Source organism: Stenella coeruleoalba (assembly GCF_951394435.1).
Source record: "Stenella coeruleoalba genome assembly, chromosome: X".
NCBI classification, from domain to species: Eukaryota; Metazoa; Chordata; class Mammalia; order Artiodactyla; family Delphinidae; genus Stenella; species Stenella coeruleoalba.
In genome coordinates, this window is record NC_137152.1 from 56,398,589 (window position 1) to 56,425,551 (window position 26,963).

General features: G+C 42.8%; 2 protein-coding genes across 4 annotated transcripts in view; one reads left to right on the forward strand and one right to left on the reverse strand.

Annotated features, from left to right (window-relative positions):
• Window positions 1–1,351: 1,351 nt before the first annotated feature.
• PIN4 (peptidylprolyl cis/trans isomerase, NIMA-interacting 4) lies at window positions 1,352–9,715 on the forward strand. Its single transcript, XM_079910707.1, has 4 exons — window positions 1,352–1,439; window positions 3,706–3,779; window positions 9,035–9,154; window positions 9,546–9,715. The coding sequence occupies exons 1-4, from the start codon at window positions 1,397–1,399 to the stop codon at window positions 9,702–9,704; spliced, it is 396 nt and encodes a 131-aa protein (XP_079766833.1). The 5' UTR covers window positions 1,352–1,396; the 3' UTR covers window positions 9,705–9,715.
• Window positions 9,716–11,993: 2,278 nt separating this feature from the next.
• ERCC6L (ERCC excision repair 6 like, spindle assembly checkpoint helicase) overlaps window positions 11,994–26,963 on the reverse strand; it is a 50,532-nt gene continuing 35,562 nt past the window's right edge. For all 3 annotated transcript variants that reach the window (XM_079909647.1, XM_079909646.1, XM_079909648.1), the window contains exon 2: window positions 11,994–16,187. In XM_079909647.1, the coding sequence (XP_079765773.1) occupies window positions 12,506–16,187 (3,682 nt within the window). In that variant the 3' untranslated portion in view covers window positions 11,994–12,505. The remainder of the gene's footprint in view (window positions 16,188–26,963) is intronic.

The following is a 26,963-nucleotide window of genomic DNA, read 5'->3' on the forward strand; positions in this document are numbered from 1 at the left end:
AAATGACAGCAGTACAACATGAGGGGGCTGCTTGTAATGTATGAGTTGGAGGTGGCACAGTCTCAGAAATACTTGATCTCCCAGTCTGGGCATGAAGCATGCCAAGTCCCACAAGACTGTATCCAAAAACTAAACTCTGAGACGGAGGACCTATACATTCTGGCTGGCAGGGGCAAGCTAGGACAGCTATCTCATGGAGTAGAGGAAAAGCCCTGACCTTATATTGGGAGGAGAGGGGTTGTGGATAAGGGTAAAACGTTTGAGGGCATAAATTCAAAACTCATTCACCTTATGCTAACACTCCACAAGCTAGTTGTTGTTTTATGTGCTTTACAAATATGAACTTGTTTAATTCTCTTCACACCCTATTAGAAGGTATTATTATCATCAATTCCATTCTACAGATGATGAAACTGAGCCAAAGAGAGGTGAGCTAACTTCCTCAAGGTCACAGAGCTAGTAACCAAATGGTGGAGCAGCGATTTGAAGCCAGGCGGTCCAGAATCCATGCTTTTAACTATATTACGCTGTACCATTACAGAAATTTTGGAAACTGTGCAGAAACATACACTGCACTGGCACCACTGGTCACGTTTTGCTGGATAGTCTTCCTGTCCTCTATAAGCAAATATTATATAGTACACGAGATGCCTTTTCTTAAAAAAAAATCATATTCTATAGCTTGGTCTGTAACCTTCCTTAAAGCCATTTCTCGTGTCTCTACCGAGAGCTTTACACTAGTTATTTGGGGATATATGTACACGTATAGCTGATTCACTTTGTTATACAGCAGAAACTAACACGCCATTGTAAAGCAAATATACTCCAATAAAGATGTTAAAAAAAAAGTACCTTTTGAACCTAGTCAACTACAGGCTGCAAAATAAACTTTAAAAACGAAAACCCGTAAGGGAGTGTAGGCCCGTGTGTAGGAGGGCGCAGGAGGGAGAGGCGGCCGCCACTGCTCTTCCTGCTTTGCCTTTGTCTGGCGGCCCCGTGGGATTGGCTACAGCCAGCGCGGAGAGACTGCAGTGGTCCGCGGCTTTCACTACGCACGCATCGAGGAGGTGGGTAGGGAAGCGGGAGACTGGGGGCAAATAAGGGCATGTAGAAGAAGTTCAAAAAGCGCAGAGGCTGGGTTTCCCGCCCCGGCCCCAACCTTTGACTCCGCCCCTCTACCCGGCCCAAGCTCCTTATTGGTCAGACTCTTCAGCCCCCATTGGCCCTAGAGCCAAAGGACCGGGCCTGTCCCAAGATATGCCTGCTTCCGGAGCCACAGTAAGGATGGCCAATTGCGATGTTACTTTCAGGCATATGTTTAGGACATACCGGTGGGGCCTGAAGGGGCTTTGTGCGGTAACCGAAGCAGTTGAGAGCTCGACGGCGAATTTCGGAGATGCCTCCAAAAGGAAAAAGCGTATCTGGGAAACGAGGGAAAGGTAGAGCAGCCAGAGCAACCAAGGAGAATGGGGTTGGGTGAGGAGCGTGGGGGAGGGAGCAGACCGGCGGTCCTCGGGGTCCGGGGTGGAGGCAGCGGGTGGCCAGTTACTAGAAGACTGACCAGGAAGTGATAAGTTGGAGACAGTCAGTGTGGACTTCTCTGGAAGGTTTTGATTAAAAAGCATGGGGATGTAGTTTTTAAGACTGCGGGGCAGGGACTGGGTAGGAGTCTTGAGAGTGGTAAAGGTTTGGAATAGTCGTTGGGGTGATGGGAAAGGGGATGAAACACTTACAAAAGGATTTCCCTCAGGGCTGAGAGCCTAAGATTGAAGGCCATGAATTTGTAGAGGACACGATCTGCTTAGTCATGATTTACCTAGTACCATATAAGTGGCACAATACAGGACTGAAAAGAGCTAGGTGTAGACTTGAGCCAAGGTTGAGGCTTTGTTGGACAATGATAATAGAAGGAAAGCAGCACAAGGGAATTAAGGGTGCCAGTGGGGACGCAGTTCAGATGATCAAGCATGGGATCCAGACTGGGAAGGGAATGAGAAGTCTGATAGTCTAGGGGGACATAGCAGGATAAAGGGACTGAATGGGGGGGGCGGTTCTGTGAAATTAAAGAGCCCGTGTTGTGGGAATGAGGCATGAGAAAGTTGGAAGAACAGAGTTGTAGCCAGAGACTGAACTACTAGTTCTGAATGGCACAGTTCCATCGTGTTTCCCTGGCAACAGGTGGCCTGGAGTAAAAGGCATGGGCATTTGGGAAGGAGGTCCAGAACTGTGAGATTAGACTGTTGGATGATTCCTCTGCATAGATGGTGAGGTCATCCAAGATGATGGCAGTGGTGAGGGTGGAAAGGAAGCCTGAAGTTGCCAGAGTTGTCAGTCAATCAGGGAGTGAGGTGGCAGTCAGAAGATGACAGCATCCAGTGGGGGAGAGGATGGAATAATTGGAAGGTATCATTGTTCTAGAGTGAATATACAGCAACCCCCTTGAAGAGTTTGGTGTAATAAAACTCCTTTGGCAGTAACATTTTCTTAGGCATTTGGTGGTCAGCATTTTGGATTTTCAGTTTGGTTGAGCATTTATTGAACAACTGTTGTGTGCTAGGCTTTGGAGATCCTAAGACAAGTAAGATGGAGTCTCCTGAATAAAATTTTTCAATGGCTCCCTATTACTTCTAGGATAAATTCCAAGTTCCTTAATGGGGCCTACAGGCCCTCATGCCCTAATGCTCAACCACCTCCCCTGGGCTCATCTCACAGCACTCCCACCTCAGATTTGGCTTCACCCATAGTTACCTGCACATACTACACTGTTCCCTCACCCTGGAATGTCTCCTCACCTCTGTCCTTTCTTTGCCTGGTCAGCTCCTACTCATCCAGGAAAGCTTCCCTGACTGGCTAAAATGTCCCTTTGTGCTTCCACAGCCCCCTGTCTATAGAGCATAGCTCATTCTCCTGAAAAGATCTATTTTACATAACTTTACATAACCATCTTCCCCAGTAGTATATGAGCTCCCTGAAGGAAGGTACCATGGCTTGTTCATCTTTGTATCCCCAGTGCCTGGAACTTAGTTATTTAGGAAATGTTTATTGAACTGAACACTTAATCCAACAATAGTTCTTAGGAATATCAGCCTCTAACAGTAAGTATGCTGCCATCAATACAGAAGTTGGCATAGTAGCAAAATGACACAGTAGTAAAATGTAGAATGCTGCCAGTGGTTCTTAATCTGAATATCGATATCTTTTCTTAGGAAGGTATCAATAGGCAATGTAGTCGACTCCAGGAGTTTGGACATCAATGTGTTCTTTAGCCAAATACGGGTGTTGGGAAATTTGATCTTTATTTAAAATATATTCTTGGAGATTTTACTTACTGGAATTGTGAGTATTCAGATACATAGTTGCAGTGCTTATTAGAAATCTCACAAGAGCTCAGGGGTTTGCCCTTAGAAGGCAGGATTTCATATTGGGTCCAGAGAATCTGGGCCAGGCTTTTGGCGCTCCCATTCAACTATTAGCACACTCACTTGTGTATCCATTTTCCTTGAAGGGTTTATGTAGGGCACAAATTCCCTGTTTTAAGAGGTGAGTCACAGGTTAATTTAGCTTGATGTAGTAAAGTGTCTACAGAGTTCCCTTTTGAAGCTTGGTGCTATGATGGAAGTATCAACTCCTATTGTGTTGAACTTTTCTGTACATAACACGGTGAAGGTGCAGTTTAAATGAGTACCTGTCATCTCTTCTCTAAAGGAAAAGCAGCCTCTGGGAGTGATAGTTCTGACAAGAAGGCGCAGGGTCCCAAAGGTGGTGGCAATGCAGTAAAGGTGAGTTACTTGTTCCTTTTTTTCATGTTAAATATAAATAATATACATTTGTTATTTTGGTTCACATAAAAGGAAAAGACAGTATGCTTAACTCATTCTAAGGCTAACCTAATACTGATGTACGATAGCACAAAAGTGGAAAATAATAGATCACTTTCATTTATGAAAAGTAATTCCTTTTAAATATTTTCTCAAATGTTTTCTCAGACATCCAGAATTTCTTCATACTCTAGTATTTTTCCTTAAAATGTGTTGTTAGGTCTTCCCAAGTAAGTGAATGAATTATTTCTCAGGACGAAATAATATTTGACAAAACGAAGAACTGAGATGAACAGGCAAAGGCACGGGTCTCATTAGATAGCTCCCCTGCTGGTGAGCTACAAGCCAGAGCCCTGACCATGAAAATGAGGGGAGATGGTTGCAGATAATTACTTGAAGTACTTGACCTAGTGCCAGAGGGGTGTCTGCCCTGGGAAAATATAATCTGCAAACAGAATTATACCGCTTAGTGCTACGTAACAAGGCAGTTACCACGTTTCAGTCAGTTTATGGGGTTCCATACTTTGATTTGTTCATTCATTAAAGATTTAGTGACATCTGCCCTGTGCTAAGCAGTGTATTAAATTCTGGGTATTTAAAAAAAAAGCAGATAAGAGATGGTCCCTGTTATCACAGTCTAGTCGGGAGCAGTTAGGTAAAGAAATTTCATTGCTATATGAGAAGAGCTGTAGTGGAGTTGTATCATATAAATGCACCCATACACATGCAGCCAAAGAAAAGGAGAGCAAATGTAAAGAGTGTGGGCCATTCTGCCCACTTTTCTACTCAGTGAACCCAGAGAGAGAGATGGGAGACATGAATTTGATTTTCCATAGTCGACCTCCATTCATGTATGAATATCCAACCATGTAAAGTGGGATTCTGGTATCCAAAGATAATTTTCATAAAACATGGTGCCTGAATGCAAGCCAGCTACTTCGTCCTGGGGTCCAGCTGAAGAAGCGGTCATTGTTACAACACAGGTTGGGGAGACAGGCTGTGTTGGGCTTACTGAGGGCTGACGTGTTGGTTTCAAGTACACCATCTTCATAAGTGTTGTTGTAGGGTAATTTTGACTGTTATGTGCTGACTTTCACAGGCACCTAACCTAAGAGACTGCTTCACTGCATATGGCTTTAAAGAGGCATCTTGTCCTTTCTGGAAAAAAATAAGTTCAGTGTGGCTATACCTGAGGTATATGGAAAGGAGTGGCATGTAATTAGCTAGGAAAGTCAATTAGGATTAAACTCTTTTGTTAAGCTTTTTCTTTTGAGATAATTTTAGACTCTTATTCAGTTGTAAGGTAGATGTACCTTTTATACATGTAAATGTACTTTTTACCGTTTCCCCAATGGTAACATCTTAACAAAACCCTAGTACATTAGCACAACCAGGAGATTGTCATTGCTACAGTCAAGATCCAGAACATTTCCATCACCCCAGGGATTCCTCCTGTTGCCCTTTTATAGTGATGCCCACTTCCCTCCCACCCCTACCCCTGCCCCCTCCTTGACCCCAGAGCAGTGACTAATCTCTTCTTCATTTCTGTAATTTTATGATTTCCATATGAGTGAAATGATAGTGTGTAACCTTTCGGGATTGGATTTTTTTCCGCTCAGCATAGTTCTCTGGAGATTTCATTCCGGTTGTGTGTATCCATAGTCTGTTCCTTTGTATTACTGAGTAGTGTTCCGTGGAATGGAAGTGCCATAGTGTGTTGAACTGTTCACCTGCTAGAGTACAGCTGGGTTGTCAGTGTTTGTGAAGGCCCCAGCAGGGGAGGGACCCCAAACCCTCCAGCCTTTTAGGATCTAGGCTCCTTCCACATCCTGCTATTCTGCTTCAGACCCCACTCCTGAACCCACCCCTGCCCTGTGTCACTAGAGCTGCCCAGATTCTGAAACCCACCTGCCGACCACAACTTCCTTCCTTCCCCTCACTTCCCACCTCCCCCAATCCTGTCCTGTTCCTCTCCACACACAGACTTCCAGGCAGGCCCTCAAGCCTGCCCTGTTCGCCTCACCTTCTCTAAGGCCTCATGTCTGTTCTCCAAGTCCTGTATGCCTTGTAGGCTGGAAATTAGATGGAAGGGTTTGACCACAGGATCAAGGAGCCCCACCTCCTTTTTCTTTGGGTCATCCACTGCATCCACCTGCCAGACTACAGCTCAGGATCAATCCAATTATCTACTTTCTTTACACTCAGACCCAGAACTGCTGGGCCCCACTGGAGAGTCACACAGCCTCAGGGGTTGGGGCCACTGATTCCTGGTCTCTAACCTGAGCTGGGCCCTCAGTACTGCACAGCGATCCTTTGCCACTTGCCTCAAGCCATCCACCACCCTCCTCCAGTCAGTCAGCAGACAACTTCATCCAGGGTTCTCAACCCCTGTGTACATCAGATTCACCTGAAGAGCTTCTAAAAGTCTCAGTGCCTAGGGACCCACCCCAGACCAGCTGCCTCAGAATCTCTGGCGTGTGGGGACTGGACCTTGATGTATTTTTTAGAAGCTCTTGGTGTGATTCTGACATTTGCCAGAGTTGAGAAACACTGATCCAGTCTCGTGGGGTTGGTGTGAGGATTTCATGAGATCACACATGTAAAGCGCTTAGCACAGTGCCTAGCGAGTATTAAGTACTCGATAACTGAAATATTGTCATAATTGTCACAAGAAAATGGAAACTAGAACTTTAGTCACGAACTCATGGCTTCCCAGCCCCCTTCCAACAAAGTTATCTTCACCCACACCTCCCTCATCTCTCTTACCTCTCTTCCTTTAAGGCTAACTGATTTTTCCAGCAGTGCTCTGAATGCCTAGCCTTGCTCCTTCATTTATCTCCACCCTCTTTCTTTGCTCTGTCTTCAACCTTTCCCTCTTTACTGCATCTTTCCCTTCATTCTGAAAATATAGCCAGGGACCTTTAAAATATATCTGTGACTGTGACCCTTTCCCTTTGACTAGAGCCCTTTCTCCTTCTTTTCTAACTCAGTTAGTTGGGGAAACCCCACCCACATTACCGGCCTGCTTCCTGTTACTTCCTCAGTCAGTTGCTGAAGCCTGGCTTCTGCACTTACTACTCTTCTGAAACAGCTTTTGCCAAGGTCCTCAGTCAATCATTGCTAAATTGATTGTACTTCTAACCTGATCACTCTGAAGCATTTAACCCTGTTGACCATTTCCTCCTTGAAACTTTCTCTTGCCTTGGTTTCTTTTAACACACCTTTCTCTCTACCTGTCTGGCCCTTCGTTTTTATCATGCTTGTTGAGCTTCTTTCTTTGCTTATTGCTTATACATTGATATTCTCCACGGATGTCTTGAGTCTGCTTTCCTCCTCTTCTCATTCTGTGTAGCCTCCCAGGGTGATCCGTCACCTCCCATAGCGTCAGCTGCTACTTCCATGCTCATCACTCCCACATTCTCTGGAACTTGGTCTCTCCTAAGACACGAGTCTCATACAGTTGCCAGTTGGTCGGTCACACTTGCAAACTCCACAGGTACTACAGACTCATTATGTCTAACCCATCAAACTGTCTAAAGCAGAATACTTGTTTATTCATTTATAAAGTGGTGGATGGGATCCCCTTTCTATGATCATGAATGCTGTGTGCACTTTCCCAATCATCGAACCAGAAGGTTGCTTTGTGAGTGTAGAAGCGGAAAGACGGAGGCAGTTGAGAAGGTGTTTTAGCCAGGCCAAGATGAGGTCTGAGAAGCCATCCTCGTCCCCCAACATGTATCGCTCTAGTGTCCAGACTGTTTGTCCCTGTCTCCCGTGGACAGTGCTGGACACATTCTATAGAAGTTTGCCTCCCTGAGCCCTACTTTTTGATACATTCTTTCCTTTGCTGTGTCTATCTCCTGTGTCGCTCTTCCAGTCAGGGATCCTCTCACCCCCAGTTTCAGTAATTGAATCCTGAGGACAGCCATGGTTTGTCTGTCTCTACAGGGAGACACCTTTAGCCCCCACCCTAGTACACGACAGTAAGAAATGAATAACGGATTCTATTTGAATAGAACAGAGAAATGGGAAATCCTACAAAACAGATATCTTGACAAAATCATTTTTAAGGATATAGTGATTTTTTTAAAACATGGCTTTATGTAAACATAGGTTACATTTGAATACTTCTCTAGGGTTGAGTATTCTTTTTTAAAAAGAGTTATTTGTTATTTATTTTATTTTTGGCTGTGTTGGGGCTTAGTTGCGACACGCGGGATCTTTCGTTGCAGCTCGCGGGCTTCTCTCTAGTTGTGGCGTGCGGTTTTTCTCTTCTCTAGTTGTGGCGAGCAAGCTCCAGGTTGCGTGGGCTCTGTAGTTGTGGTGCAGGGGTTCCAGAGTGCGTGCGCTCTGTAGTTTTTGCAGCACACGGGCTCTGCTTGAGGCGGGCAATCTCAGTAGTTGTGGTACACAGGCTTAGTTACCCCACGGCATGCGGGATCTTAGTTCCCTGACCAGGGATCAAACCAGTGTCCCCTGCATTGGCAGGCGGATTCTTAACCATTGCACCACCAGGGAAGTCCCCGGGTTGAGTATTCTTAATCTTCAACATATGATTCGTTTTCAAAGTGTTAAATTGTGGGGAGGCTTTATACATTGGGCCTCTTTTGGTGAAAAGTATTTCCTGGTGGGTTTTTTTCATATCATCCCCACTCTGATGAAATAATAGCTAACCTTTATTGAGTGCTAGCTGCATCACCTCAATCTTCACAACCCTATGAGAACATACAGGTACTGTTATCTCAGTGCACAAATGGGGAAACATTTAGAGGTTTAAAAACATGCCTAAGGGACTTCTCTGGTGGTTCAGTGGTTAATCCCTGGCTGGGGAACTAAGATCCTGCATGCTGTGAGGTACAGCCTAAAAAAAAAATGCCTAAGATCATACAGGAGAGTGGGGATTTGACTCGACCTAAGCTCTCAAGCATTATCATGTTTCCTCCTCCTGTTACCATTGAGGTACATGGTAAAGGCTGGGAGCTTCCCACAGCCAGGTGCCCATTTTCCATCTAAATCTGGGTTCTGAAATATTGTCTTGATATGGGAAATGGGTTTGTGGCCATCGCCCAACTGGGCAGACTTCCAGGATTTTCCGTTGCCATGAGCGAATGTGTTTTTTTCACTAGTGGGGGGTAGTCCTGACATGACTGCTGTACTGTGAGGAAAGGAATCATTTGGGTCTCCATGTATTACGTGAACATATTTTTTCCTTGTAGGTCAGACACATTCTGTGTGAAAAACATGGAAAAATCTTGGAAGCCATGGAAAAGTTAAAGTCTGGAATGAAATTCAATGAAGTGGCCACACAATATAGTGAAGATAAAGCCAGGCAAGGGGTATGGTGCACTCATCATTTAACACGGTCCCCATGGAGGACACACAGCAGTAGGGATTATTTCTGTTTCGCCATTAATTTTAGCCGTATCTTAGTTTAAAGATCTTAAAAAAGCAGAAATGTCCAACTTGTGAACAGTTGAATACGGGTCACCTTTGTCTAAACCTAGGCATAACCAAACTTGCACAACTAACAGACACCCAGCAACATTGTGAGTGTTTGTATGTTCAGCCCAGGGTTCAGCCCTGTTTGTCCTTGTCGAGCCTACTTCTCTCCAACCCAGATGAATAAAGCTAGGAACCTTAGCATTTGTGTTGGGAAATTCTCAAGCTACAGTAGAACTGTGCCCTCTTCAGGGCCACTTGACATCACAAATCTTTTGGGTTTTTCAGGGCGACTTGGGTTGGATGACCAGAGGGTCCATGGTGGGACCATTTCAAGAAGCAGCATTCGCCTTGCCTATAAGTGTGCCGGATAAGCCTGTGTTTACAGATCCTCCAGTTAAGACAAAATTCGGGTATCATATTATAATGATTGAAGGGAGAAAATAAAATTGTATGAAAGACTACATGTGTTTTACACGTTGTTTATTTATTTAAAAGGTGTTGAATAATCCTCGTATTTTATGAACTCTGTCATCATGGGTTTGTGGGTGCAGAATCAGGTGGGTAAATGTTGGTGTGCACAGCAGTAGGTATTCAGTCAGTGGTTCTTTTAGATAAGTCAAGCAGGGGCTTCCCTGGTGGCGCAGTGGTTGAGAATCTGTCTGCTAATGCAGGGGACACGGGTTCGAGCCCTGGTCTGGGAGGATCTCACATGCCGCGGAGCAACTAGGCCTGTGAGCCACAACTACTGAGCCTGCGCATCTGGAGGCTGTGCTCTGCAACAAGAGAGGCTGCAATAGTGAGAGGCCCGCGCACCGCAATGAAGAGTGACCCCTGCTTGCCACAACTAGAGAAAGCCGTCGCACAGAAATGAAGACCCAACACAGCCAAAAAAATTAATTAATTAATAAATTCCTACCAAAAAAAAAACTTGACATTTATAAAAAAAAAAAGATAAGTCAAGCAGACTCCTTTTAACCTGTTAGTCCCTTCCCTCTGAGAACTGCTTTATCTGATTCTCAGTATATCCCATAAGTTAATTTAGAAACCATCTCTAGGGGCTTCCGTGGTGGTGCAGTGGTTAAGAATCCACCTGCCAATGCAGGGGACACAGGTTTGAGCCCTGGTCCAGGAAGATCCCACATGTTGCGGAGCAACTAAGCCCGTGCGCCACAGCCATTCAGTCCATGTAGGGAAACAGTGACTGGAGTTAGATGCAGACTATGAATTGCTGAATCATACAGTGTTATCACCGGGATTTTTTTCAATAATGACATGTATTCAATCATGTCACCCTCCCTAAAATATTAGTCGTCTGTATCCACAGTTCTGCATTCACAGATTCAACCAACTGCAGATCAAAAATATTTTTTTAAAAATTCCAGGGCTGGACTTCCCTGGTGGCGCTGTGGTTAAGAATCCGCCTGCCAATGCAGGGGACACGGGTTCGAGCCCTGGTCTGGGAGGACCCCACATGGCGCGGAGCAACTAAGCTCGTGCACCACAACTACTGAGCCTGTGCTCTACAGCCCGTGAGCCACAACTACTGAAGCCCATGCTCCTAGAGCCCGTGCTCCGCAACAAGAGAAGCCACCACAATGAGAAGCCCATGCACCGCAACGAAGAGTAGCCCCCACTTGCTGCAACTAAAGAAAGCCCACGGGCAGCAACGAAGACCCAACGCAGCCAAAAATTAATTTAAAAATTCCAGAAACTTCCAAAAAGCAAAACTTGAGTTTGCCATGCACAGGCCTAACTATTCACATAACACTTATACTGTATCTACAAACTATTTGCAATTTATATTTATGTTGTATTAGGTATTATAAGTAATCTACAGATGATTTTAAAGTACATGTGAGAATGTGTGTAGGTTATATGTAAATACTACACCATTTTATATAAGGGACTTGAGCATCTGTGGAGTTTGGTATCCGCAGGGAGTCCTGGAAGCAATCCCCCTTGGATACTGAGGGGCGACTGTAATAATTTCTTTCGGTAAGAGCAAAATTTTGTGCTATCAATAAATAACCTAGGGGCTTCCCTGGTGGCGCAGTGGTTAAGAATCTGCCTGCCAATGCAGGGGACATGGGTTCCAGCCCTGGTCCAGGAAGATGCCACATGCTTCAGAGCAACTAAGCCCGTGCACACAACTACTGAAGCCCGCATGCCTAGAGCCCGTGCTCTGCAACAAGAGAAGCCACTGCTCGCCGCAACTAGAGAGAGCCTGTGCACAGCAACACAGATCCAGTGCAGCCAAAATAAATAAATAATGAAAAACTAAGGCGCTAAAAAAAAAAAAAGGTCAATTATTATAGTGGCTTTTCACTAGGTAACACACGGTTAACAATCCATTTCACCCCTTACTGCGTGATCTTGGGCAGGTCACAGCCTCACTGAGCCATTTCCTCAACTAAAAAATGGAAATGCTACCCTCGACCTCAAAGGATTAAACAAGAAACCTGTGTAGAGTACCTAATACATAGTCAGTACTTGATAAATTCTCCAGTGACAGAGCACAGAGTGCTGTGCTGCACTTTATGTTTCTGGGAGGGAACCAAACTAACTCCTTTTCAGTCTACAACCCAAAGATACAATGTGCTAGCATGTGTCAGAATGCAGCTGGTGGTGAGTAAAGGATGGCCAAATGGTAGGCAAAGGGACTCCAGGGTAGGGTACCTGTGATAAAGAAGCCCAGCACCAGGTAGCTTATCCTAGTCTTCGGCTATAGTGAACCGAGAGCCTACAATAGCATGTTAAGTGGGTCTTAGATCTGGAATACTAATGACAAACTTCTGCCTAAACGAATTTTTATATGCATTTGCCGATATCAATCATCTCAGTGAAAGAAAGTAAATGAAAAGTAACTTTAATATTATCTGAACTGTGATATACAAAATTGATCATTTTCAGAATAAAATTTAAAATGGCCAGAGTAATGTTACAAAAATTTCTCTAGAAATAACACAGTTCTATTACGTTTATAGAGTATGCCTAAAAGAAAAATACAAGAATATTTGAGTAAAGAAATATTAACCTCGTGCTCAGAATACCAGAATATATGTATAGGAGAAAGCAGGAGCAGGTGGTAAAGGCAAAATTTACAAAAAAAAGTTGGAAACAAAAACTCCCTTTTTGACTTCTCTCACCTTAAGCCTGAATGCTTCATGCTCCCAAAGAATCCAATTATGGGAACAAATTACCTTATACTCAGTTTTGCTTTAAAATACAATAAACAGGTTATATTCTCAAGTTTTATTAAGTTGCTTATACAAACTTAAAGTCATGAGCATGACTTCAGAATCTGAGCTTTTTATGTCAAGTGCTTTAACTAAGCAGTCTAAGGCTTCCTGTATTTTTCCACACTCTTTCAGTTCTTTTCCACGCAAGACAAGAGTCTCATAGTCGTCTGCAGCCTCCAGTGCCTCATCCTGGGGAGAGTCAACCAACTGTCCACCAGACAAAGGCTCAGGGTCACCAGGAAAGGTCTCCTGAGCCAGAGCACCAGGCTTAGGTGTACTTAACCAGCTAGACTTATTTTCTGAAGACAGTGTTTCTCTGGAAGGATCTTCTTCTGTATGCTCTGGGGCTTCACCACTGCTTTCCTCCGCTCCTTCCTCCAGGTAATCTTCAGCAACCTTTGCTTCACTGCTATTGTCAAGTCTTTCCTCCATATCCTCCACATGGTCTAAAACCACATTAATAAGAGACCTCCTAGAAGCCAGGGATCTTCTAGAGTTTATAGACTTATTTAAACTATCAGATATTTTAGGTGAAAAGAACCTTCCAGGTGGACTGATGTCATTTTTGGGAGTTGAGGCATCAAATTGTTTTACAGATAAAAACGGGAAGGGAGATGTGTTGAATGGGTTTGTGCCTGAAGTATCTGTAATAAAAGTATCATGTTCAACTTCATCGTCTGAATCGATACATCTAGCTTTTCTTCTGACTTTCACATTAACTACTACTTCTTCTGGCTCATCATCTTTCTCAGAAAGATCCACACTGAGACATGCTTTGCTATGCACAGACTCTGCTCTGGAATTAGCTGCAGAGCCACACAAGCTATTTTCTTTCTCCACATGCTCCAAAGACTGACTGGAAAAATTTTGTCCATTGTCTGCAGAATCTTCCAAGAAAAGATTGAAGTCACATGCATACTGTGCTGAAGATGCTAAAGGTTCCTCTTCCAACTTGGCCTCATTCACTTGAGCATCCTGTAGTGCACTGTGGGCTGCTGCTAAGTCATCATCAGCTATCTTAATAACAGATACATTTGATTCTGGCCTTTGATATTCCTTTATTTCGGGATTAGCAGGCCAGGGATTGCAGTGATGTAAAATCTCATCCTCCTCTAGTTGATCTAGATTTGGCCCAAGATCAGCTCTGACTGACTTGCTAGGTAAAAAATTGAAACTTCCCTGAGGGCTTTCTTGCTGTGCCTCCCGCATAGGCCCCTCTTGCGATGCCTCTTTTTGGAGAGCCATTCCTGATACAGAGTCAGTCCAAATCTCTTCTACATCTTCACACCCCTTGGGTAAAGTAGCTACAAAATCAGCATCAAATGTACTTGCACACGGGTGCCTACCATCTTGTGGGATGGTAACGTTCATCTTTCTCCTGGCGAGATCTTGTTTTTCACTCTCTTCGGGCAGATCCTCAATGATTACACTTGCCATTTGGTGACTGATTTCTTCTTCCTGGGTGTGGTAAGTTGGTAGAAGAGGTGAAGGCCGAGGCTGTGGTTTATTTAATTCATGGCATTTCTTCTTTGTTTGAGAAAGAAATACAGGTTCTCTCAGCCATATCCCCTCATTTCCAGCTTTTTGTCTTTCCATTAAGAACTCTGTATTTTGAGACTCGGATTCAACAAGGAATTGAGCTTTCTGAACCCTTTGCTGAATATAGTGAGAGTCTTCGATCACATCAAGCTCTTCTTTAACAGATAGGTCATGTGTGTACATCAAATCATGGTCTGAGATTCCAGCTATCCTCAAAGAGTGCAGGAAGTCAATATGTTCATCTAGTTTCTTATCAGATCTCCTCTGAGCAGCATGCAAAGACTGAAGCTGCATCTGGGTTGCAGAGTTCTGAAAATCCTCAATTGTAAAGAGCTCTCTCAATTCTTGTTTACTAAAATATCGGAAAGGGTTCTTCTTATCACCAGTAGTTTGTCTTATTAATGAGTCCTTGAAAACCTGTCTTCTGTATATTTTTTCCTCTACAGTTCCACAAGTGATTAGCCTATAAACTACAACATTTTCTTTTTGTCCAATTCGGTAAACTCTATCCACAGCTTGAGCATCAGTTGCAGGATTCCAGCTAGGGTCAAAGATGACCACTCTACTTGCTGCGGTTAGTGTTAAGCCAACACCACCTACTTGAGTGGTAAGCAGAAAAACAGAGTAATCTTTATTTTTCTGGAATAAGCTAATTCTTTTTTCTCGTTCCACAAGATGAGTAACTGTTCCATCGATTCTCAATATCTTAAAGTGCCTATTCTTTAACAGGCGTTCGATGATGTTTAGAATTCGTCTTGACTGGCAAAACACCAGAGTTTGATGCCCTTCGTCTCGCAGTCTGTTAAGCAGGTCCATTAGAAATATCATTTTTCCAGATTCTTCCATCAGTGCATCATCACTTATTTGATCAATATGGTCCACATCTGAGGAATCTTCCCCTTCAATTTCATCTTGAACAGAGAATTTGACAGCTCCTAGATTCAGCAAACCACAAGCCCGTGCAGATAGCAGCCTAGGATGATCACAGAGCTTCTTTAAGACACCTAGCTCAGCCAAAGGTGAGCGTGTCTCCATTAACAACTCCTTGATATGATCTAGAGACACAAATTTCCTGTATATTTCTTCCTGTAAAGGTACAAGACGTATCCAAATAATTAAATCATTTTTTCTGGAAAGGGAAGGCATTTCACATATGACACCAACATCTGGACTCTTTTCACTAAGCTGGACCTCTGGGTTGCTTGACTTTTTCTTCTGTACCTCTTCTTTAGTCCTCCTAAGAAAATAGGGCTTTATGATTGCCATTAAGTTTTCAGATATTTTAAATCCCAAGGCTTTTTCCCCTGGGGTAGCATCCTTCTCTCTTGCTCTAGTAATAGGATTTTCGTACTCCATTTTAAAAGTTTTTAATGTTCCTAGCAGGGACCCTTGACAAGCAAAATCAAACAGGGACCACAGTTCTTGTAAATTATTCTGGATCGGGGTTCCTGTGAGGAGGATGCGATTACTGGCAGGAATTGCACGAGCACATATTGCTGACTTGGTAGATGAGGTTTTTATTTTATGTGCTTCATCAAGGATGACATAGTCCCACACAAACTCTTGGCCATTCAAGCTGGAAAGTTGCTGCCAATTATTGATTAACATTTGGTATGTGGTGATAATGACACCATTCCTTTGCTGAATCCGACTGAGGTTTCTGGTACGTTCATCCTTGCTAGGACCGTGAAAGGTTTTGACTCTCATTCCTGGGGTCCACTTGACAAATTCTTTTAGCCACGTGCTGATGAGACTGGTTGGCATGATCAGTAGCACATGGTTCACAAGTGAAGCATCAAACATACCAGAAAGGAAAGCGATGATTTGAACAGTCTTTCCTAATCCCATATCATCTGCCAGAATACCACCTCTCCTTCCATCCCTATACAGGCTATAGAGGAAAGCTACACCTTCCTTCTGGTACTCAAATAGTTGGTTGTGCAGTTCTCGATAGAGCAGCAGGCCAGAGTTGCACACATCCGTGAATTCATCATCTCCATGTTCTGCCAACTCCTCCAAGGCTTCCTGTAGTTTTTGGATTCTGCTCATCACCTTTTCATTGGGAAAAATGTCCTTTGCCAAATTGAAAAGTTTAAGTGCTTCTTCCAGATCTCCATTCTTAGTTGCTGCTTTGGCCTCTTTCACGTATCTGTAAAAAAAAAAAAAAAAAAAGTTTAAAAAAAGATATATATAGAGAGAGATTGATAGGTAGAAGATTAGAAAGAAAGGAAACGGATTGAACATTTAGTCTAAGAACACTTTAGAGTCCATTTTGGAATCCAAGCCACAGTTGAGCTTTCAATATCCTCAATTCAGGATGGGAAAGATGAGCACAGAAGATGCCAATGAAAGCTGGCACCACTTAAGAAGACACAAATATCCACCAGACACTGCCAGTAACAACTTCACGCATTAGTTGTAGGAAATGTATGTGGAAAGGTTATTGCACATACAGTAACAAACCAACCAACCTATATTGTGGGAGCATCGAAACAGGAAGATACATGGGCACTTCTCGGACCTTATTTTTCTGGACCTCTATTCACACTATTGATTACTCTCTCCTTACAATTCCCTCCTTCCACCAAATTCCTGTAGATTCCACCTGGTTTCCTCCCCCATCGCTGGCCCTTTCTTCTCTGTGTCCTTCTTAGGCTCCTATTCTTCCTCCGCAAGGGCTCAGTCCTGGGCCCTCTTCTCACTCCTTTTACTCTTTCCTCATCGTCTCCCAGAGGTTCCACTCCCACCTATGTGCTCATAACTCCTAAAGCACTTTCTCCAACCCAGGGCTTGCCCTCAAGCTCTAGTCTAGACCCATATTCCAATTACCTTCTGGACATCTCCACTTGAAAGTTTCACATGCACCTCCAATTCAATTAATCCCAAATTAAACTTATTATTTCCCCTCTTAAAACGTGCTTCTCGGGACTTCCCTGGTGGTCCAGTGGCTAAGACTTTGTGCTCCCAATGCAGGGGGTCCGGGTTCGATCCCTGGTTGGGGAACTAGATCCCACATGGATACCACAACTAAGAGTCTGCATGCTGCAACCAAGAAGGCTGCATGCCACAACTAAGATCCTGTGTGCCACAACTGGGACCTGGTACAGCATGCATGAATGCATAAATAAATAAACATGCTTCCCCATTTGTGTGGTAATAAATGACACTACCATCCACTTAGCCATATAAGCTAGAAATAGAAAGATCATCCTTGATCTCCAAACCAGATATGAGTCATCCTTGACTTCTCCCTCTTTTTAACCACCTCACCCCTTAGCCAACAGTCCCCCAAGCCCTACTAACTTTATTTTCCAAATATAACCTGTGTCAAAACAGAAATATAGATCAATGGAACAGGATAGAAAGCTCAGAGATAAACCCACACACATATGGTCACCTTATCTTTGATAAAGGAGGCAAGAATATACAATGGAGAAAAGACAGTCTCTTCAGTAAGTGGTGCTGGGAAAACTGGACAACTCATGTAAAAGAATGAAATTAGAACACTCCCCAACACTGTACACAAAAATAAAATAGATTAAAGACTTAACTATAAGGCCAGACACTATAAAACTCTTAGAGGAAAACATAGGCAGAACACTCCATAACATAAATCACAGCAAGATCCTTTCTGACCCACTTCCTAGAGAAATGGAAATAAAAACAAAAATAAATGGGACCTGATGAAACTTAAAAGCTTTTGCACAGCAAAGGAAACTAAAAACAAGATGAAAAGACAGCCCTCAGAATGGGAGAAAATATTTGCAAATGAAGCAACTGACAAAGGATTAATCTCCAAAATATACAAGCAGCTCATGCAGCTCAATATCAAAAAAACAAGCAACCCAATCCAAAAATGGGCCGAAGACCTAAATAGACATTTCTCCAAAGAAGATATACAGATTGCCAACAAACACATGAAAGGATGCTCAACATCACTAGTCATTAGAGAAATGCAAATCAAAACTACAGTGAGGTATTACCTCACACCAGTCAGAATGGCCATCATCAAAAAATCTACAAACAATAAATGCTGGAGAGGGTGTGGAAAAAAGGGAAGCCTCTTGTACTGTTGGTGGGAATGTAAATTGATACAGCCACTATGGAGAACAGTATGGCGGTTCCTTAAAAAACTAAAAATAGAACTACCATATGACCCAGCAATCCCGCTACTGGGCATATACCCTGAGAAAACCATAATTCAAAAAGAGTCATGTACCACAATGTTCACTGCAGCTCTATTTACAATAGCCAGGACATGGAAGCAAACTAAGTGTCCATTGACAGATGAATGGATAAAGAAGATGTGGCAGGGCTTCCCTGGTGGCGCCGTAGTTGAGAGTCCACCTGCCGATGCAGGGGACACAGGTTCGTGCCCCGGTCCAGGAAGATCCCACATGCCGAGGAGCGGCTAGGCCCGTGAGCCATGGCTGCTGAGCCTGCGTGTCCGGAGCCTGTGCTCCGCAACGGGAGAGGCCACAACAGTGAGAGGCCCGCGTACCGCAAAAAAAAAAAAAGATGTGGCACATATATACAATGGAATATTACTCAGCCATAAAAAGAAATGAGATTGAGTTACATGTAGCAAGGTGGATGGACCTAGAGACTGTCATACAGAGTGAAGTAAGTCAGAGAAAAATAAATACCATATGCTAACACATATATATGGAATCTAAAAAAGAAAAAAAAATGGTTCTGAAGAACCTAGGGGCAGGACAGGAATAAAGATGCAAACAGAGAGAATGGACTTGAGGACACGGGGAGGGGGAAGGGTAAGCTGGGACGAAGTGAGAGAGTGGCATGGACATATATATACTACCAAATGTAAAACAGATAGCTAGTGGGAAGCAGCTGCATCGCAAAGGGAGATCAGCTCGGTACTTTGTGTCCACCTAGAGGGGTGGGAGGGAGATGCAAGAGGGAGTAGATATGGGGATGTATGTATATGTATAGCTGATTCACTTTGTTATACAGCAGAAACTAACACACCAGTGTAAAGCAATTATACTCCAATAAAGATGTTAAAAAACAAACAAACAAAAACAAATATAACCTGTGTCTTTCTCTCCCATCTCTACTACTACTGTGGTCCAAGTCACCATCATCTCTGGATTGGATAACTGCAACTTCCTACTCACTGGTCTCCCTACATCCACTCTTGGCCCCTCCAATACATTCTCTACATAGCAGCCAGTGATATTGTCTTAAAACATAAAAGAAATCGTCACTCTTCTGCTTAAAATTCTTCAGTGGTTTACAGTTGATAAGATTTTGAAAGGATGCCATAACAATTCACTGAGAAAAGGATAGTCTTTTCAACTAAATACCCATGTGCAAAAGAATGAAAGTAGTCCCCAACCTCACACCATACACAAAAATTAATTCAAAATGAATCAAAGACCTAAATATAAGCGCTAAAACTATAAAACTCTTAGAAGAAAATATAAGTATAAATCTCCATGACCTTGGATTTGGCAATGGTTTCTTAGATATGATGCCAAACACACAAGCAACCAAAGGGAAAAATAAATTAGGCTTCATAAAAGCTAAAAACTTGGGGACTTCCCTGGTGGTCCAGTGGATAGGACTCCACGCTCCCAATGCAGGGGACCCGGGTTGATCCCTGGTCGGGGAACTAGATCCCACATGCATGCCACAACTGAAGAGCCTGCATGCCACAACTAAGACCTGGTACAGCCAAATAAATAAATAAATATTTTTTAAAAAACAGCTAAAAGCTTTTGTGCTTCAAAGGATACCATGAAGAAAGTGAAAAGACAACCCAAGGAATGAGAGAAAATACTTGCAAATCTTGTACCTGGATAAAGGATTTGTACCTAGAATATATAAAGAACTCTAAGAACTCAATAATTAAAAGACAAATAGGGACTTCTCTGGTGGTCCAGTGGCCAGGACTCAGTGCTTTCAGTGCTGTGGCCCCGAGTTCGATCCCTGGTCAGGGAACTAGGATCCCACAAGCTGCGCAGCATGGCCAAAAAAAAAAAGAGACAAATAACCCAATTAAGGTGGTCAAAGGATCTGACTAGACATTTCTCCAAAGAAGATATACAAATAGCCAATAACCATATGAAAAGATGCTCAACATCATTAGTCATCAGGGGAAATGCAAACCAAAATCACAATGATACCACTTCATGCCCATTAGGATGGCTAGAATCAAACAGAGAGAAAATACCAAGTGTTGAGAGCAATGTGGAAAAACTGGAACTCTATAACACTATTGGTAGGAAGGTAAAATGGTGCAGCTGCTTTGGAAATTAGTCTGTCGGTTCCTCAAAAAGTTACACATAGAGTTACCATGTGATTTAGGAATTCTACTCCCAGGTACATACTCAAGAGAAATGAAAACATTTGATCACAGAAAATCTTGTACATGAATGTTCATAGCAGTATTATATTATTCACAAAGCCAAAAGGGGAAATAACACAAATGTCCATCAACTGATGAATAGATTAAAATGTGGTATATCCACACAATGGAATATTATGCAGCCATAAAAAGGAATGAAATACTGATTCACGCTACAGCATGAATCAGTCGTGGAAACATTTAGCTGCATGAAATAATAAGCCAGTCACTCACAGATGCAGAACACACTAGTGGTTACCAGTGGGGAGAGGGATGGGGGAGGGACAATATAGGGGTAGGGGATTAAAAGGTACAACTATTAGGTATAAAATAAGCTACAATGATATATTGTACAACACAGGGAATATAGCCAATATTTTATAATAACTATAAATGGAGTATAACCTTTGAAAATTGTGAATCACTATATCATACATCTGTAATTTACATATTGTATATCAACTATACATCCAAAAGAAAAAGCCAGTCACGAAAGGCCACACATTTTATGATTCCATTTATATGAAATGTCCAGAACACACAAATTCACAGAAAAAGTAGATTAGTAGTTGCCAGGGGCTGGGGGTGCTGGGGGATTCATGGACTTGGGGGTGGTACGTATGATGGCTACAGGGTAAGGAATTTCTTTCAGGGTGATAAAAATGTTCTAAAACTAACTGTGGTGATGGGTGCACAACTCTGTGAATATACTAAAAATTATTAAATTGTATATTATAAATCAGTGAAATGTATGGTATGAGAATGATACCTCAACAAAGCTGTTAACAACAACAACAAAAATCTTGGGACTTCCCTGGTGGCGCAGTGGTTAAGAATCCGCCTGCCAATGCAGGGGACACGGATTCGATCCCTGGTCCGGGAAGATCCCACATGCCACAGAGCAACTAACCCCGTGCGCCACAACTACTGAGCCTGCGCTCTACAACCCACGAGCCACAACTACTGAGCCTACGCACCGCAACTGCTGAAGCCTGTGTGCTCTAGGGCCTGTGCTCCGCAACAAGAGAAGCCACCACTATGAGAAGCCCGAGCACCACAACGAAAAGTAGCCACCGCTCGCCACAACTAGAGAAAGCCCATACACAGCAAGACCCAAAGCAGCCAAAAAAAAAAAAAAATCTTCAGTGGCTTCCTATGGCCTACAGAATGAAGTTTAAGCTCCTTAGCTTGGCATTCCAAGCCCTGACTGATACAGCCAGGAACTGCTGACCTCCCTGCCTTAACTTCTGCCACCTCCTGCCTCAAACATTTTATTTTAACCCCTTATGCCCGTTATACAGTGTTATGACCTCTAAAGCGTAAGCTCACCCCATCTTTTCTGGAGTACACTCCTCTCCTTTCACCAAGCTTACCTCAATGAACTCATTCTTTTTTTTAAATTAATCTATTTATTGATTTATTTATTGATTTATTTATGGCTGCATTGGGGTTTTTTTTATATCTTTATTGGAGTATAATTGCTTTACAATGGTGTGCTAGTTTCTGCTTCATAACAAAGTGAATCAGTCACATACACACATATGTTCCCATATCCCTTCCCCCTCACATCTCCCTCCCTCCCACCCTCCCTATCCCACCCCTCTAGGTGGTCACAAAGCACCGAGCTGATCTCCCCGTGCTATGCGGCTGCTTCCCACTAGTTATCTATTTTACATTTGGTAGTGTATATATGTCCATGCCACTCTCTCACTTTGTCACAGCTTACCCTTCCCCCGCCCATATCCTCAATTCCATTCTCTAGTAGGTCTGTGTTTTTATTCCTGTCTTAGCCTGGGTTCTTCATGACATTTTTTTTTCTTAGATTCCATATATATGTGTTAGCATATGGTATTTGTCTTTCTCTTTCTGACTTACTTCACTCTGTATGACAGACTCTAGGTCCATCCACCTCACTACAAATAACTCAATTTCGTTTCTTTTTATGGCTAATATTCCATTATATACATGTGCCACATCTTCTTTATCCATTCATCCGATGATGGACACGTAGGTTGTATCCATCTCCTGGCTATTGTATCTTTGATATCTTTGATAAAGGAGGCAAGAATATACAGTGGAGAAAAGGTAGCCTCTTCAATAAGTCGTGCTGGGAAAACTGGACAGCTACACGTAAACTAATGAAATTAGAACACTCCCTAACACCATACACAAAAATAAACTCAAAATGGATTAGAGACCTAAATGTAAGACCAGACACTATAAAACTCTTAGAGGAAAACACAGGAAGAACACTCTTTGACATAAATCACAGCAAAATCTTTTTTGATCCACCTCCTAGAGTAATGGAAATAAAAACAAAAATAAACAAATGGGACCTAATGAAACTTAAAGGCTTTTGCAAAGCAAAGGAAACTACATACAAAAAGATGAAAAGACAACGCTCAGAATGGGAGAAAATATTTGCAAATGAATCAATGGACAAGGATTAATCTCCAAAATATATAAACAGCTCACGCAGCTCAATATTAAAAAAACAAACAACCCAATCAAAAACTGGGCAGAAGACCTAAATAGACATTTCTCCAAAGAAGACATACAGATGGCCAAGATGCACATGAAAAGCTGCTCAACATCACTAATTATTAGAGAAATGCAAATCAAAACTACAATGAGGTATCACCTCACACCAGTTGGAATGGGCATCATCAGAAAATCTACAAACAACAAATGCTGGAGAGGGTGTGGAGAAAAGGGAACCCTCTTGCACTGTTGGTGGGAATGTAAATTGATACAGCCACTATGGAGAACAGTATGGAGGTTCCTTAAAAAACTAAAAATAGAATTACCATATGACCCAGCAATCCCACTACTGGGCATATACCCAGAGAAAACTATAATTCAAAAAGACACATGCACCCCAATGCTCACTGCAGCACTATTTACAATAGCCAGCTCATGGAAGCAACTTAAATGCCCACTGACAGATGAATGGATAAAGAAGATGTGGTACATATATACAGTGGAATATTACTCAGCCATAAAAAAGAACGAAACTGGGTCATTTGTAGAGACGTGGATGGATCTAGAGACTGTCATACAGAGTGAAGTAAGCCAGAAAGAGAAAAACAAATATTGTATATTAACGCATATATGTGGAACCTAGAAAAATGGTACAGATGAACCGGTTTGCAGGGCAGAAAGAGAGACAGATGTAGAGAACAAACGTATGGACACCAAAGTGGGGGGAAGTGGCAGGGGCAGGGTGTGGTGGTGGTGGGATGAATTGGGAGATTAGGATTGACATATATACACTAATATGTATAAAATAGATAACTAATAAGAACCTGCTGTATAAAAAGTAAAATAAAATTCAAAAAAAAATTTATAAGATGAGCCTGGAGCATCTTGTACTGTCAGAAAGTAAGGAAGTGCTCAAAACAAACAAAAAAAACAAACAACACACCACAATGATGGGAGTATGTCAAAGAGACAGACAGGAGCCAAATGAAAGAGCTCCCAATGGTCATAGCTCGAAGAATTTGAGCAACAAAATAAAGTAGTACTGGATTATAACCTAAAGTATAAAATAAATATCCATGAGTCCATACTAATATAAATGAGTGAATAAATACATATAGGAGATAAGACAAATCTCCCATACAGAAGAATTTCAAATAATTTATGTAGATACTCCACCCTCAAGAAGATGGAGCATAATTCCTGCTCCTTAGCTGTGGAGTGCATGTAGTAACATCCTTACAAAGAGTACAGTATGGAAAGGTGCAGTGGGGGAAAGAGTAACTTTAAAGTGAAGAAACTGGGAATTCCCTGGTGGTCCAGTGGTTAGGATTCCAGCTTCCACTGCAGGGGGCATGGTTCGATCCCACAAGCCATGCAGTGCAGCCAAAAAAAAAAACCCACCAAAAACCAAAAAAAATAAAATAAACTGAAGAAACCTGGCAAACAGTACCCCAGCCAGGTGATTACAGTCAACATCAACAGTGGTAAGTCATGTGGGTAGTACGTACCCTTGGTACGATTTAATGAGAAGGGTACTTTACCTCTGTAGTCTTCCCCCCAACCCTGCCCCAAACCAAAAACCCCAGTCTAATCATGAGAAAATACATTGACAAATCCCAGCTGGGGGAACAGTCTACAAACTGCCTGATCAGTACTCTTTAAAACGGTCAAGGTCATCAAAAACACGGCAAGTCTAAGAAACTGTCACAGGCAAGAAGAACCTAAAGAGACAGATGACTAAATGTAATGTGGTGTCTTAGATAGGATGCTGGAACAGAAAAAGGACATTAGGTAAAAACTAAGGAAATCCAAATAAAGTATGGATTTAGTTAATAATAATGTATCAGTATTGGTTTATTAACTGTAATTAATGTACCAAACGAATGTAAGATGTTAACAATAGGGGAAACTAGGTGTGGGGTATATGGGAACTCTCTGTACTATTTTTGTGATATTCCTGTAAATCTAAAACTACTCTAAAATTAAAAGTTTGTTTAAAAAAATTATCCATTTGTGTATCTGCCTGCTTGTGTACCTGCCTGTGAACTCCTTGATAACAGGGGTAGGGATCAGGTCTTAGAGCAGACACTCATTAAAGTCAGGTGACTGAGGGCTTCCCTGGTGGTGCAGTGGTTGAGAGTCCGCCTGCCAATGCAGGGGACATGGGTTCGTGCCCCGGTCCGGGAAGATCCCACATGCCACGGAGCGGCTAGGCCCGTGAGCCATGGCCGCAGAGCCTGCACGTCTGGAGCCTGTGCTCCGCAACAGTAGACACCACAATAGTGAGAGGCCCACGTACAGCAAAAAAAAAAAAAAAAAAAAAAGTCAGGTGAATGAAAAGATGAAGAAACGAAGAAAAGAGCCCACTGGCTACAAAACTCTGCCATTCCTACCCTGGCAGGTTAGCTGCCCACCTCCCCTACTCTGGTGGGCTTTAGAATTAAGCTACATTCCCCGTTACTCGATCTCGAACGTGATGCCATAGTGGTGACCACTAGGCTCCTCTACCTGAGAGCCAGACCCTGAACCCATTCAGTGTTCTCCCTTTCGTCCTGGCCCTTCCCACCCCCAGGGTGTCTTCACCTGGATAACTGGTCTTCTGCCTTGGTCTATGTCATTTTTTATTACTGTTAGATTGTCTCCAAGTTCCCAAACCGGTCATCTACCCAGTATCCTGAACCCCTATGAGGCCTGGGCTTCTAACTCCAGCCAGGCCTCCTCCCCAGAGAGAAAAGTGCTGCCCCTGAACCCTAGTTTTTGGCCAGAGTCCCCATAATCATGCACCAACCTCTAAAATGGCAACTGCCTGCCTAGACTTCTTACCACCAGCCCAAGAATCATACTACTGAGTTCTTTCTACCCATCCTCTGGAACTCCCACATTTGTCAACCTTCTGCCTGAACCACAACTGGAATTTTCAGTATTCGTTGGACACCACCACTTTCTGGCTGGGTCAAACCCCCCTGCTGTCAGCCAAACTACCTTCCCAGTCCCTGGAACACTCTAGTTAGCAGATCTAATACTGCATCTCAGCTCTTCCCCTCCACCCTGTCTTCTCCAACAACAAAGTTGGACCTAGGATGGTATTCTTTCCCTATAATGGAATCGGAGGAAAAAAATGAAATCTGCTTTTTATAGCACTGCTCTGGATATCTCGTTATTTACAAGACTACAATGCTTTCTGTAATACAGTTTGATTTAGCCACTTACCCTTCAATCCTGGGCTTGGAAGGAAAACATGTCATTTTTACTACCACTGCAATCATGTGTCCATCTATAATGCATAGGATCCCTAATGATCTGGAGAACTCAGCTAATACTTCATGGGCTCAAACACTTTTTCCAAAATTTAATAGTTTTAAAAAGATGCTTACATGTTAAAGAACTATTCAGATGCAAAACTGTCAACCCAAAAGAGAGTTTTAATTCCATAGCAAGGGACAACAAAACAAAAACCTTTACATTTTAATGATTGTACCCTAAATTACATGCCTAGAATATGGTTCCCTTTAAGGAACGCTTTAAAGGACATATGGAAAGACTGTATACAAACAACTCCTGGAGGAAAAAGACACAACCATTAAACATAGGCTACAAGTCCTGTACCTGCAAAGCTACCCTTGCATTGGCAGAACTGCCCAGCGGCTAATTCCCTGGGTCCTAACCCATCCTAAAGATCTTTGCCTTAAGAAATCCTGCCCAAGTGGCCATTTAAAACCATCTCTGCCCAAAAGTACTTTCTGTTTCCCCGGATGCAAAAATCTTCAACCACAGCCAACTAACATCTCAACAATCCCATCCCATCTTCCACCTTTCCATTCCTTGCCTGATACCTTGCGAAGCATTTCCTCTCCACAGAGGGAATGCCAGGCTTAGATGCTGCAAAGTTTTCCTACCAGGAGAAACCAATTAGCCATGCTATACCTATATGCCAGAAAGCTAAGCCCTGCTAAACAAAGCAGTGTTTGCAAATCAGCAGCTGAAAAGACACAAGCTTAAACTGCAGAGCCAGGCACTAGGTTTTCCCTAATCTGGAGGGCCCTTTGGAACATTCCCTATGATGTTCTTCTGGAA